This window comes from Coregonus clupeaformis, unplaced genomic scaffold (assembly GCF_020615455.1).
Source record: "Coregonus clupeaformis isolate EN_2021a unplaced genomic scaffold, ASM2061545v1 scaf1340, whole genome shotgun sequence".
Taxonomy (NCBI): domain Eukaryota; kingdom Metazoa; phylum Chordata; class Actinopteri; order Salmoniformes; family Salmonidae; genus Coregonus; species Coregonus clupeaformis.
The window spans coordinates 67256-82574 of NW_025534794.1; the positions used below are offsets into that span (position 1 = coordinate 67256).

Below are 15319 nucleotides of genomic sequence, written 5' to 3' on the forward strand. Positions count from 1 at the left end.
CAGCCCCCCATTATTGTGTGGTTGCATTCCAGTCCAACACACAGCTCTGTGATTACAAACCCCATCAGAGATCCAGCCCCCATCACCGGCGTTTTGGAGGGGTGAGGGGGCCCAGCCAATAGATACGGGTTTAGAGGGGGGGAACCAGCCAGAAGATAAGGGTTGAGAGAAAGAGAGGCAGAGCGAGAGAGAAAGAAAGAGACGTGAATAGAATTGACAGAGCGAGAGTACTTTGATGACAATAGGGTGATCAATTGAGAGTCACAGAATTGGAGTAGTTTAGACTCCAGCCCTCATTTTACATTTACATACATTTTAGTCATTTAGCAGACGCTCTTATCCAGAGCGACTTACAGTTAGTGAATACATTTTTTTTTTATACTGGCCCCCCGTGGGAATCGAACCCACAACCCTGGCGTTGCAAACGCCATGCTCTATCAACTGAGCTACATCCCTGCCGGCCATTCCCTCCCCTACCCTGCGCCGCCCATGAGTCTCCCGGTCGTGGCCGGCGGCGACAGAGCCTGGATTCGAACCAGGATCTCTAGTGGCACAGTTAGCACTGCGATGCAGTGCCTTGGGGGGACCAGACGAGGCTCTCAGCAAACTGCCAGCCTCCAGCCCACTCTCCAGATGTTGTTATCAGTCTGACCGTGTGTGTGCTCTCTCCAGTCCTGCCTGTAGTAAAGACAGTTGTTTCTCTACAGGAGACACCAGTCCTGCCTGTAGTAAAGACAGTTTTCTCTACAGGAGACACCAGTCCTGCCTGTAGTAAAGACAGTTGTTTCTCTACAGGAGACACCAGTCCTGCCTGTAGTAAAGACAGTTTTCTCTACAGGAGACACCAGTCCTGCCTGTAGTAAAGACAGTTGTTTCTCTACAGGAGACACCAGTCCTGCCTGTAGTAAAGACAGTTTTCTCTACAGGAGACACCAGTCCTGCCTGTAGTAAAGACAGTTTTCTCTACAGGAGACACCAGTCCTGCCTGTAGTAAAGACAGTTGTTTCTCTACAGGAGACACCAGTCCTGCCTGTAGTAAAGACAGTTGTTTCTCTACAGGAGACACCAGTCCTGCCTGTAGTAAAGACAGTTCTCTCTACAGGAGACACCAGTCCTGCCTGTAGTAAAGACAGTTGTTTCTCTACAGGAGACACCAGTCCTGCCTGTAGTAAAGACAGTTGTTTCTCTACAGGAGACACCAGTCCTGCCTGTAGTAAAGACAGTTGTTTCTCTACAGAAGACACCAGTCCTGCCTGTAGTAAAGACAGTTGTTTCTCTACAGAAGACACCAGTCCTGCCTGTAGTAAAGACAGTTGTTTCTCTACAGGAGACACCAGTCCTGCCTGTAGTAAAGACAGTTGTTTCTCTACAGAAGACACCAGTCCTGCCTGTAGTAAAGACAGTTGTTTCTCTACAGAAGACACCAGTCCTGCCTGTAGTAAAGACAGTTGTTTCTCTACAGAAGACACCAGTCCTGCCTGTAGTAAAGACAGTTTTCTCTACAGGAGACACCAGTCCTGCCTGTAGTAAAGACAGTTGTTTCTCTACAGAAGACACCAGTCCTGCCTGTAGTAAAGACAGTTGTTTCTCTACAGGAGACACCAGTCCTGCCTGTAGTAAAGACAGTTTTCTCTACAGGAGACACCAGTCCTGCCTGTAGTAAAGACAGTTGTTTCTCTACAGAAGACACCAGTCCTGCCTGTAGTAAAGACAGTTTTCTCTACAGGAGACACCAGTCCTGCCTGTTGTAAAGACAGTTGTTTCTCTACAGGAGTCACCAGTCCTGCCTGTAGTAAAGACAGTTGTTTCTCTACAGAAGACACCAGTCCTGCCTGTAGTAAAGACAGTTTTCTCTACAGGAGACACCAGTCCTACCTGTAGTAAAGACAGTTTTCTCTACAGGAGACACAAGTCCTGCCTGTTGTAAAGACAGTTTTCTCTACAGGAGACACCAGTCCTGCCTGTTGTAAAGACAGTTTTCTCTACAGGAGACACCAGTCCTGCCTGTTGTAAAGACAGTTGTTTCTCTACAGAAGACACCAGTCCTGCCTGTAGTAAAGACAGTTTTCTCTACAGGAGACACCAGTCCTGCCTGTTGTAAAGACAGTTGTTTCTCTACAGAAGACACCAGTCCTGCCTGTAGTAAAGACAGTTGTTTCTCTACAGAAGACACCAGTCCTGCCTGTAGTAAAGACAGTTTTCTCTACAGGAGACACCAGTCCTGCCTGTTGTAAAGACAGTTTTCTCTACAGGAGACACCAGTCCTGCCTGTTGTAAAGACAGTTTTCTCTACAGGAGACACCAGTCCTGCCTGTTGTAAAGACAGTTGTTTCTCTACAGAAGACACCAGTCCTGCCTGTAGTAAAGACAGTTTTCTCTACAGGAGACACCAGTCCTGCCTGTAGTAAAGACAGTTGTTTCTCTACAGAAGACACCAGTCCTGCCTGTAGTAAAGACAGTTTTCTCTACAGGAGACACCAGTCCTGCCTGTAGTAAAGACAGTTTTCTCTACAGGAGACACCAGTCCTACCTGTAGTAAAGACAGTTTTCTCTACAGGAGACACAAGTCCTGCCTGTAGTAAAGACAGTTTTCTCTACAGGAGACACCAGTCCTGCCTGTTGTAAAGACAGTTTTCTCTACAGGAGACACCAGTCCTGCCTGTTGTAAAGACAGTTGTTTCTCTACAGAAGACACCAGTCCTGCCTGTAGTAAAGACAGTTTTCTCTACAGGAGACACCAGTCCTGCCTGTTGTAAAGACAGTTGTTTCTCTACAGAAGACACCAGTCCTGCCTGTAGTAAAGACAGTTGTTTCTCTACAGAAGACACCAGTCCTGCCTGTAGTAAAGACAGTTTTCTCTACAGGAGACACCAGTCCTGCCTGTTGTAAAGACAGTTGTTTCTCTACAGAAGACACCAGTCCTGCCTGTAGTAAAGACAGTTGTTTCTCTACAGAAGACACCAGTCCTGCCTGTAGTAAAGACAGTTTTCTCTACAGGAGACACCAGTCCTGCCTGTAGTAAAGACAGTTGTTTCTCTACAGAAGACACCAGTCCTGCCTGTAGTAAAGACAGTTGTTTCTCTACAGGAGACACCAGTCCTGCCTGTTGTAAAGACAGTTTTCTCTACAGGAGACACCAGTCCTGCCTGTTGTAAAGACAGTTGTTTCTCTACAGAAGACACCAGTCCTGCCTGTAGTAAAGACAGTTGTTTCTCTACAGGAGACACCAGTCCTGCCTGTAGTAAAGACAGTTGTTTCTCTACAGGAGACACCAGTCCTGCCTGTAGTAAAGACAGTTGTTTCTCTACAGGAGACACCAGTCCTGCCTGTTGTAAAGACAGTTTTCTCTACAGGAGACACCAGTCCTGCCTGTTGTAAAGACAGTTGTTTCTCTACAGAAGACACCAGTCCTGCCTGTAGTAAAGACAGTTTTCTCTACAGGAGACACCAGTCCTGCCTGTTGTAAAGACAGTTGTTTCTCTACAGAAGACACCAGTCCTGCCTGTAGTAAAGACAGTTGTTTCTCTACAGAAGACACCAGTCCTGCCTGTAGTAAAGACAGTTGTTTCTCTACAGGAGACACCAGTCCTGCCTGTAGTAAAGACAGTTGTTTCTCTACAGGAGACACCAGTCCTGCCTGTAGTAAAGACAGTTGTTTCTCTACAGGAGACACCAGTCCTGCCTGTTGTAAAGACAGTTTTCTCTACAGGAGACACCAGTCCTGCCGGTTGTAAAGACAGTTGTTTCTCTACAGAAGACACCAGTCCTACCTGTAGTAAAGACAGTTTTTTCTACAGGAGACACCAGTCCTGCCTGTTGTAAAGACAGTTTTCTCTACAGGAGACACCAGTCCTGCCTGTTGTAAAGACAGTTTTCTCTACAGGAGACACCAGTCCTACCTGTAGTAAAGACAGTTTTTTCTACAGGAGACACCAGTCCTGCCTGTTGTAAAGACAGTTGTTTCTCTACAGGAGACACCAGTCCTACCTGTAGTAAAGACAGTTTTCTCTACAGAAGACACCAGTCCTGCCTGTAGTAAAGACAGTTGGTTCTCTACAGAAGACACCAGTCCTACCTGTAGTAAAGACAGTTGTTTCTCTACAGAAGACACCAGTCCTACCTGTAGTAAAGACAGTTGTTTCTCTACAGAAGACACCAGTCCTACCTGTAGTAAAGACAGTTGTTTCTCTACAGAAGACACCAGTCCTACCTGTAGTAAAGACAGTTGTTTCTCTACAGGAGACACCAGTCCTACCTGTAGTAAAGACAGTTGTTTCTCTACAGGAGACACCAGTCCTACCTGTAGTAAAGACAGTTGTTTCTCTACAGGAGACACCAGTCCTACCTGTAGTAAAGACAGTTGTTTCTCTACAGGAGACACCAGTCCTACCTGTAGTAAAGACAGTTGTTTCTCTACAGAAGACACCTTAGCCTCCAGCCCTCTCTTGATGTTCTCATCAGCCTGAAGGCTCTCGCTCTTCTCCCCCAGCTCCTTGGTTAGTCTGGCACAGTCCTGTCTCAGCTTGGTCAGCTCTGCATTCTGTCTGAGAAGAGACATTTTACATTTGAGTCATTTAGCAGATGCTCTTACTCAGAGCAACGAAGAGTTAGTGCATTCATCTTAAGATATATAGGTGAGACAACACATATCACAGTAGTAGCAAGTACATTTTCCCTCAATAAAGTATTTATCAGAAAAGTCAGTGCTACTAGGAAAAAAGACAAGTGCAGGTATTGTTTTGTTTTTCGCACAGTGGGAAGAGATGAGTAGATACCTCAACCCACAGTAGACACCTCAACCCACAGTAGACTTCACAGTAGACACCTCAACCCACAGTAGACTTCACAGTAGACCCCTCAACCCACAGTAGACTTCACAGTAGATACCTCAACCCACAGTAGACACCTCAACCCACAGTAGACTTCACAGTAGATACCTCAACCCACAGTAGACTTCACAGTAGACACCTCAACCCACAATAGACTTCACAGTAGACACCTCAACCCACAGTAGACTTCACAGTAGACACCTCAACCCACAGTAGACTTCACAGTAGATACCTCAACCCACAGTAGATACCTCAACCCACAGTAGATACCTCAACCCACAGTAGACTTCACAGTAGACACCTCAACCCACAGTAGACTTCACAGTAGATACCTCAACCCACAGTAGACACCTCAACCCACAGTAGACTTCACAGTAGATACCTCAACCCACAGTAGACTTCACAGTAGACACCTCAACCCACAGTAGACTTCACAGTAGACACCTCAACCCACAGTAGACTTCACAGTAGACACCTCAACCCACAGTAGACTTCACAGTAGATACCTCAACCCACAGTAGACTTCACAGTAGACACCTCAACCCACAGTAGACTTCACAGTAGATACCTCAACCCACAGTAGGCTTCACCCTAGTAATCCTAGACCTAGAACATAATGCATTTGATCTGCAGTTCCATTTCCACTCTCAAAACACCAGATTCTGGCTTATTCTGAAACGTATTCTTCATAGTGGCAAATGCTAAAACGTTTAGGGGCTGAGACAAAGGACAGGGAGAGCCACCTACTTGCTGTCTGGCTGGTGGCCTGGTTCAGGGGTTAGGGTTCAGGGTAGGAGAAGACACCTACTTGCTCTCTGCCTGGCTGGTAGCCTGGTTTAGGGTTAGAGGTTACGGTTTAGGGTAGGTGCAGACACCTACTTGCTCTCTGCCTGGCTGGTGGCCTGGTTCAGGGTTAGGGGTTAGGGTTTAGGGTAGGAGCAGACACCTACTTGCTCTCTGCCTGGCTGGTGGCCTGGTTCAGGGCGTCTCTGAGAATAGAGTTCTCTTGCTGCAGACGAGCCAGCTGGGCGGTGGGACCAGACTCCAACTGCTCCTGAAGACCGAGGACCTGAGAGGAGGGGATTTCACTTTGGACTTACTTTTTGAATGCTGTGGCAATCTTTACATAATTAATTTAAATCCAATAAAGCACATTCAATTCAACTGAGAGAAAGGCACAGAGGCCGACACGGACAGAGGCCGACACGGACAGAGGCCGACACGGACAGAGGCCGACACGGACAGAGGCCGACACGGACAGAGGCCGACACGGACAGACTGTCCTGGTCCTATTCTCATGTACATCAGTACCTTGGCGTTGAGTTTCTGTGTCTGGGCTACGTGGTCCTGGTAGGAGGCCTGCATACGAGCCTGCAGGGCAATCATCTCCTGCTCCCTGGACGAGAGCTGGGAACTCAACCTGGTCTCCACACTGGCCACCTTCGACTTCTCAGCCAACAGCTCCTATAAAGAGGAGAGAGACGCCACACTGTCAGACAGCTCCTATAGAGAGACACCATACTGTCAGACAGCTCCTATAGAGAAAGAGACACCACACTGTCAGACAGCTCCTATAGAGAAAGAGACACCACACTGTCAGACAGCTCCTATAGAGAGAGACACCACACTGTCAGACAGCTCCTATAGAAAGAGAGAGACACCACACTGTCAGACAGCTCCTATAGAGAGAGACACCACACTGTCAGACAGCTCCTATAGAGAGAGACACCACACTGTCAGACAGCTCCTATAGAGAGAGACACCACACTGTCAGACAGCTCCTATAGAGAGAGACACCACACTGTCAGACAGCTCCTATAGAGAGAGACACCACACTGTCAGACAGCTCCTATAGAGAGAGACACCACACTGTCAGACAGCTCCTATAGAGAGAGACACCACACTGTCAGACAGCTCCTATAGAGAGAGACACCACACTGTCAGACAGCTCCTATAGAGAGACACCACACTGTCAGACAGCTCCTATAGAGAGACACCACACTGTCAGACAGCTCCTATAGAGAGAGACACCACACTGTCAGACAGCTCCTATAGAGAGAGACACCACACTGTCAGACAGCTCCTATAGAGAGACACCACACTGTCAGACAGCTCCTATAGAGAGAGACACCACACTGTCAGACAGCTCCTATAGAGAGAGAGACCACAGTGTCAGACAGCTCCTATAGAGAGAGACACCACACTGTCAGACAGCTCCTATAGAGAGAGACACCACACTGTCAGACAGCTCCTATAGAGAGAGAGAGAGAGACACCACACTGTCAGACAGCTCCTATAGAGAGAGACACCACACTGTCAGACAGCTCCTATAGAGAGAGACACCACACTGTCAGACAGCTCCTATAGAGAGAGACACCACACTGTCAGACATCTCCTATAGAGAGAGACCACACTGTCAGACAGCTCCTATAGAGAGAGACACCACACTGTCAGACAGCTCCTATAGAGAAAGAGACACCACACTGTCAGACAGCTCCTATAGAGAGAGACACCACACTGTCAGACAGCTCCTATAGAGAGAGAGACACCACACTGTCAGACAGCTCCTATAGAGAGAGACACCACACTGTCAGACAGCTCCTATAGAGAGAGACACCACACTGTCAGACAGCTCCTATAGAGAGAGACACCACACTGTCAGACAGCTCCTATAGAAAGAGAGACACCACACTGTCAGACAGCTCCTATAGAGAGAGAGACACCACACTGTCAGACAGCTCCTATAGAGAGAGAGACACCACACTGTCAGACAGCTCCTATAGAGACACCACACTGTCAGACAGCTCCTATAGAGAGAGAGACCACACTGTCAGACAGCTCCTATAGAGAGAGACACCACACTGTCAGACAGCTCCTATAGAGAGAGACACCACACTGTCAGACAGCTCCTATAGAGAGAGAGACACCACACTGTCAGACAGCTCCTATAGAGAGAGAGTGGTCCAACTCATCCATGGGGAGTTCTATTGTATGTGGCTAAATAAGCAGTCTTTCAGAGATATTCTCAATGTGTGTAAGTGTGTGTTTTACCTTTGTGTCTGTGTGTTCCCCTGCTGAGTTCTCAGAGTATGTTCTTGGCGGTTGTGGCGTCCCCTTGCTCAGTGTGTGTGTGGTGTGTGTGTGGTGTGTGTGTGTGTGTGTGTGTGTGTGTGTGTGTGTGTGTGTGTGTTACCCTGCTGATTTCTCTGAGTCTGTTTTTGGCTGCAGTAGCATCCTCCTGCTGATTGGCCAGCTGTTTCTGATTCTCCTCCAACTGTCTCTTCATCATAGCCACCGGGTCGCCCTTCTGAGTAGCCTGAGTAGCACACACACACAGTGTCACCATAAGCATCAGCATCTGCAGTGTGAGAGTCTGTCTGACCAATGACCCCCCCTGCTCATGCATTTATACAGTATTTTAGTCATTTAGCAGATGCAAATTAGGGTTAAGTGCCTTGCTCAAAGGCACAGACTGATTTTTCACCTAGTCGGCTCAGAGATTCGCAACCAGCAAACTTTCGGTTAATGGCCCAACGCTCTTAACCGTTAGGCTACCTGCCGCCGACAATGTGTTTGTGTCCCGTCCCATACCACCCCAGCTCCAACCCCTTTGAAAGACGTCTCCCAGTTCCGACCGGATTGTACCATGTGCCAGGTGTCCTGCCAGATTCCCTACCCGCCACTCCAAGCCTGACATGTGTCAACACCCCTTCAACCGCACAGTGGTATCTCCCATCCCGGGTCATATAATCCCCCCACACCCACGGTCCTACCATGTGCCAGGTGTCTTGTATGATGCCAGCCTTGTCAGAGAGGATGTCTAGAAGGCGCTGGGCCTCTCCCTGCCTGAAGACCATACTGCTTACAGTAGAGACCAGGGCCTGATAGGGCAGGTACAGGGGGGAATCCACACCAGACTCCACCACTAGAGAGAGACGAGAGAGAGACAGAGAGAGACAGAGAGACAGAGAGACAGAGAGACAGAGAGACAGAGAGAGAGAGAGAGAGAGAGAGAGAGAGACAGAGAGAGACAGAGAGACAGAGAGACAGAGAGACAGAGAGACAGAGAGACAGAGAGAGACAGAGAGAGACAGAGAGAGAGAGAGAGAGAGAGAGAGAGAGAGAGAGACAGAGAGACGAGAGAGAGCAGAGAGAGAGAGAGAAAGAGAGAGAGAGAGCAGAGAGACAGAGAGACAGAGAGACAGAGAGAGCGAGAGAGAGAGAGAGAGAGAGAGCGAGAGAGCGAGAGAGCGAGAGAGCGAGAGAGCGAGAGAGCGAGAGAGAGAGAGAGAGAGAGAAAGAGGGGGAGAGAGAGCGAGAGCGAGAAAAAGAGGGGGAGAGAGAGCGAAAGAGAGCGAGAAAAAATTGAGGGAGAGAGAGAGAGAGAGAGAGAGAGAGAGACGAGAGAGAGAGAGAGAGAGAGAAATGGGGATACACATGTTCTTACAGGTCAGCTGCTGCTACAGCCAAGGAGAAGACATCATCATCACATTCTCTTACCACCAATGAAAACACACATTAAGCCTAAGTCCTAAAACAATGAAGACAGACCTGACATCCTTCCCCATTTCCTTACTGAAAAACAGCTCTCACCAATGTTGGCAGAATTTAGGTGTCTGTAGGCTAGAGCTGGGTTAGTAACAGGGGGAGGGAACTTCCTGCACTGCCTGCAGGCTACAGCTGGGTTAGTAACAGGGGGAGGGAACTTCCTGCACTGCCTGCAGGCTAGAGCTGGGTTAGTAACAGGGGGAGGGAACTTCCTGCACTGCCTGCAGGTTAGAGCTGGGTTAGTAACAGGGGGAGGGAACTTCCTGCACTGCCTGCAGGCCAGAGCTGGGTCAGGCACTAGGGCTGGCACAATTACTGTATAATCGTGTAACCGACAATTATGGATGAGGACCGTCATTAAAATAAATTAACTGTCATAACTGTTTATAACAAATAAAATAACGAACAGCTGACTGAAAGACGGGTCGGCCGTGCATTCATGCGGTTGAGTCCGTTTCCCGGGGTAACATGTACTTTTACAACGTGTCCCGGGGTAACATGGACTTTTACAACGTGATGAAACTTTGACTTTGTTGCTCCTTGCTGAAACAAGGCTTTGGTAACGCCTACTGTCTGAGTTACTGAGAGGCTATGTCAGCTAACAACGTCGCCAGTGCTGTGCACAAGGGCACACACACACACACACACACACACACACCTCAGACAGTTTGTCATCGTTGCAGTAGTGGCACATTTCCACTGACGATTTACCCCAGTGCTTTACTCAAAAGGCTCAGACTTTTCTGTTTCCGTGTCTCACTGGGCCATGGCTCCAGCGGACCAGAGGGGAATACTACAAAGCAGGATCAATGAGTTAGCCAGCTAACTTTGATAAACAACCAGAAATAACTGCTGATTTTCTGGTTCATTAAGAAATCTAAACTTAGATATGTGTTTTTTTGGTTGTTGAGTCAATAAAACGTTATTTCAGAATATTTAGAGAAGTTATCTGGCTAACGCATTGATCCTGCTTTGTTCTATAGCCCTCAGCTTTTACATAACAAAATGGCCAACTGAATTGTAACTTCTCACAAAGCAACCATCTTGAATGATGCAGAGGTTGTTGATTCTGCTAGCCACAAGTCATTAGTGTGTCACACGCATGATGGAAAGACAATTACACTAGAGCTGACATTAACATAAAACACTGGTGGCACCTTGGTGTGGGGGGGGTAAGTCTAGAAGGAAATGCACCATAGAAGAAGTCCTACAGTAGTGCTTGTGTTATGGCTAAAGTAGTTCCTGCCATCCATTCAAACATAGAGAGATATTTTGTAACATCCTGACTAGCAGTTTCCTCAATCCCTGTGTCACACAACATGACCCATAGAAGGAAGAATGGCATCTTGAAATGTACAACTACAGACAGAGACTGAACAGACTATACATTTGCAAGATTCTCATTTCCAGACTAAATATAAAAACGGTCAATAAAAAAAATAAAAATAAAGTATTTACTATATGAACATGTAACCTTAAACATTTATAGACTGTTCATAATACTAGCAGACTACTTCACCGTAATGAGAAAACAGCTAAGCTATGTTCTGCAGTGTAGAGCATACGGCTCTCTGCAGATAGGATTAGGATACAGACTATATTATACAATTAAGCAATAAGGCCTGAGGGGGTGTGATATATGACCAATATACCACAGCTAAAGGGCTGTTCTTATGCACGACGCAATGCGGAGTGCCTTGATACAGCCCTTAGCCGTGGTATATTGGCCATATATCACAAACACCCCGAGGTGCCTTATTGCTATTATAAACTGGTTACCAACGTAATTAGAGCAGTAAAAATAAAGGTTTTGTCATACGGTCTGATATACCACGGCCTTTCAGCCAATCAGCATTCAGGGCTCGAACCACACAGTTTATAATCCTAGATAAACACTAAACAACTTATTTAGAGTAAATAAATCATATTCAATTTTCAATCCAAAAATTATACCAATAGTCTAGCAGTTAGAAATGGAACCTACATATGCTGTATTATCAACAGTTGTGCTGCTCTAGTTATGGGACATAATAACTAGGATGTAAAATGATTGAAATGAATTGAAAATAGACAAAATTCCTTACCAGGCTCAGCCTTCTTCTTGGAGGATGCCTTCTTCTTGGAAGGATCCTGTGCCTTGGCTACAGTCTGCTGGGAGCCCACCGGGGGCACTGCCATCACAGGGACCTCCTTGTTGACAGCCACCAGGACTGGGGCAGGCTTGGAGGGGGCCATGGGGGCTGGGGCAGGAGCAGGCTTGGAGGGGGCCATGGGGGCTGGGGCAGTCTTGGAGGGGGCAGTTTTGGAGGGGGCCATGGGGGCAGTCTTGGAGGGGGCCATGGGGGCAGTCTTGGAGGGGGCCATGGGGGCAGTCTTGGAGGGGGCCATGGGGGCAGGAGCAGGCTTGGAGGGGGCCATGGGGGCAGGAGCAGGCTTGGAGGGGGCCATGGGGGCAGGAGCAGGCTTGGAGGGGGCCATGGGGGCTGGGGCAGGAGCAGCCAGGGCTGGCTCTACCTTAGCCATCTTCTTCTCCTTCTTCTTCTTTGGGGCAAGTGACGCCTCTACAGCGGTGGGAGCAGGGGCAGGGGCAGGGATTGGTTCGGGAGCAGAAGCAGCAAATGGTTCTGGGGTTAGTTCAGGCTCGGCCACTGGGACATCCTCTCGTTCTGATTCTGGCAGCTTCTCATTGGGCTGGTCTTCCTTCTTCTTACCCCGGTTCTTCTTCTCAGACGCCTTAATGATAATAAGAATACATTTAATTTAGTATTACTTTTTATTATCCAACAATCACAATGTGCTACAGTATGTGCATTAAAACACATGCCCCATTATCGGTATTCAGATTTTCATACGGTCATACCGTTTCTGTACCATACCAGGGAATACAGTATTACAGGAAGTGCACAAAAAATAATTTTAGGCAACATACATCTTGATGCAGGAAGTGACTGAATGTCTCTTCTGTAACCAAGAAGCTCAATCTTGAAATCCAGCTAGCAAGTTAGCAAACAAATGCATAAGCTGGAGTCCTGAGCTGGATATCATTTATTTGACACATCTTCGATCGTTAACTTCTAGTTATAAGCAGTCGTGTAGCACGCAGCCCGGCAGCCCCGGCGAGACGCTATTGACAATCTCTTGAGCGGTTATAGACTTGAGACCTGTGCGCAGCAATAATGAGTGGTTTACATTGGAGCTGCTTCTAAATGGATATTTAAACCTTTTTTTTGGACACACCAGCCGGTAACGGGAGTAAATGAAGATAGTTTCTCATCGAAACTCAATATTTTGTGAGTAACAAACTTATTTTGACATTCTAAACACCTACAGAACGGTCTAGTGGGAGTTCGAGTCGGAGCTTCCTTGGGTGTTAGAGAGGAGACGTGTCATACTCCTCGTCAACATTTAGGTAGAGGTAAGTTCTCATCTTACCTTCTCCTTCTTCTTGTCCTTCTTGGTCAGCTGTCCTGGAGGCGCCATCTTACCCAACTCTCTGCGCTGCTTGGCCAGGGCCTCCTCATACGAGGTCTCCTTCATGGAGAAGGAGACAACATACAACCGTTCACATAAGACATTATCACCCCAACAACAACAACAACAGTGTGGCTCAGTTGGTAGAGAACGGTACTTGCAATGCCAGCGTTGTGGGTTCGATTCCCGCTGGGGCCCACCCATTCGAAAAATGTAATGCACGCGTGAATTAGTCGCTTTGGATAAAAGCGTCTGCTAAAATGGCATACATTATCATTACCAACAACAGTTAGCCTACCTTCATGGAGAAGGTGGAGACCAGAACGATACCGAGGGCTGAGATGACCATGAAGCCTCCAAATACCATGATGCCCAGCGTCTGAGGGTCATACAGATCCATGATGACCACTATGGCAGGTTAGCTGTCCTGTTGGATGGAGGAGAAAAACAGAAATTAAATCAGAATTGTATTTAACCTTTATTTTTAAATCCGTAGCCCAGTGGTTAGTGTGTCCACCCTGAGATTGGAAGGTTGAGGGTTCTATCTCTGGTCGAGACATACCAAATACTCTAAAAATGGGAGCTGATGCATCGCCTTTTGGCCCTCCGCATTAAGGAGATGGGTTGAGGGCAAGGCCCTCTGACAGACCAGCGTCCTGTCCAGGGGGTGTACTTGCGCCTCAGTCCAGGGGGGTGTACTTGCGCCTCAGTCCAGGGGGGTGTACTTGCGGGACCATTTCAAAGAGATACAGCCGAGCTCTGACTTTGAATCTTCTTTGAGTTACAACTTTTAGGCCTAGCTGGCTCTGGCAGTAGTAATAAACTGATTACTGAGCAAGGCAGTAGAGTGGGTCCAGTGTGCCTGGTATGGTGGCCTTGATGTGGGCCATGACCAGCCTCTTGAAGCACTTCATGATGACGGAGGTGAGCGCGATGGGGCGATAGTCATTCGGGCATGTCACCTTGTTTTCCTTGGGCCCTGGGATGATGGTGGTCTCCTTAAAGCAGGTGGGGACTACAGGTTGAGAATGTCCGATAAGACGCCCGCCAGTTGGTCAGCAAACACAGAGGACGCGGCCAGGGATGCCATCTTGGCTGGCGGCTTTGTGAGTTTTCACTCAAGAGTTTTCCTAACGTCAGCCTTGGAGTGCGAAAGCACCTGTTCAACCAGAGCAGCGAGAGTCTTCCTGGATCGCTCGGGAATTGTCTGCCTCAAAGCGAGCTTAGCATGTGTTGAGCTCATCTGGGAGGCAGGCGTCGGTGGGCACTGCACAGCTAGATCTGCCTTTGTAGTCTGTAGTCCTTGCCACATGCGACGCGATTCTGAGTTGTCGAACATCAATTCAAGTTGAGTCTTGTCGCATCCCTAATGGATTTGCGGAGCTCGTACCTGCTTGCCTTGTACCCGTCGCACGCCACCAAGTCATCTGGGTTCGTTCTGCTGACGTTGAACGCTGCAGTACGGGCTCTCAGCATTGTACAGATATCTCCGTTGCTGCTTGTAGGCAGGGGAGTATGAACAGAGACGTGATCTGATTGGCCGAAGTGGGGGAGAGGGATGGCTTTGTATGCGTCACAGATGTTTGTGTATACATGGTCAAGCACACTGGATCCTCTTGTGGGGCAGGATAAACATTGGTGATATTTTGGGGAAATTAGTTTGACGGGCTTGGTTAAAGTCACCCGCGACAATAAAGACTTATTCTGGGTGAGAGGATTCTTGCTGGCTAAATTCTCTTGTACAGTTTGCTAAGTGGTGTTAGCTTGTGGTGGTACGTACCCAGCTGTGATAACACACGCGAATTCCCTCGATATATAGTGGGGTCAGCATTTTAGCATCGGAAACGCCAGTTCGGGTGAACAGGAGCTCGCAATGTTTTCGTCGTCGGTACACCAGGAATTGTTTATGAGGAAACACTAACAACTCTTACCAGAAGCTGACGTTCGATCCATTTGGAATATGGAGAAGCCGTCTGGTTGAATAGCAGAGTCTAACGTATTGTCCCAGTATCTGGGATTCCCTACATAAGAGGGCTCAATGACAAGTTGTTATAGACTGCAAAATGTTGGAAGAAACTTAACCCAGCTTGGCAAATTAAATGGATGAATTATGCTTGAATGCTCTTTGCCACCCAAGCTTAACATAGCCCTTACTGCTCAATGTTTTATAGGCCTAAGTTAAGGCTTGGTGGAATTAACCATTTGGCAAACTACACAAAGTGTGTAGAGGAATTTAAGCAGTGAGTCATGTCAAGAGCCTCTTCATTTGGATGGGAAGCAAGGCTACAGACAGAGCAAACAGATTGTGGGGCCTCTGTCTTGCAGAAAGGAAAGGCAACACACACTGCTTTTGGTGCCACCTACCTCTGAAGAAAAGCATTACATGCAGCTCACCAGAGCTGAGTACCGGCACCTCGATTTCTACTGCTTGAGCTGGTGTTCCTCTTATAAAATATACTGTATGTTCAAAA

The 15319-nt window shown here is 47.8% G+C and overlaps 1 protein-coding gene across 1 annotated transcript in view; it reads right to left on the minus strand.

Annotated features, from left to right (window-relative positions):
• LOC121547881 (ribosome-binding protein 1-like) overlaps nt 1-15319 on the minus strand; it is a 34914-nt gene that overhangs the window by 18491 nt on the left and 1104 nt on the right. Inside the window, exons 2-9 of the mRNA XM_045218063.1 lie at nt 13147-13275; nt 12810-12908; nt 11462-12110; nt 8603-8754; nt 8023-8145; nt 6141-6293; nt 5780-5898; nt 4391-4544 (exon numbers count right to left, since the gene is read on the minus strand). Of these exons, the coding sequence (XP_045073998.1) occupies nt 4391-4544; nt 5780-5898; nt 6141-6293; nt 8023-8145; nt 8603-8754; nt 11462-12110; nt 12810-12908; nt 13147-13248 (1551 nt within the window). The 5' untranslated portion in view covers nt 13249-13275. The remainder of the gene's footprint in view (nt 1-4390; nt 4545-5779; nt 5899-6140; nt 6294-8022; nt 8146-8602; nt 8755-11461; nt 12111-12809; nt 12909-13146; nt 13276-15319) is intronic.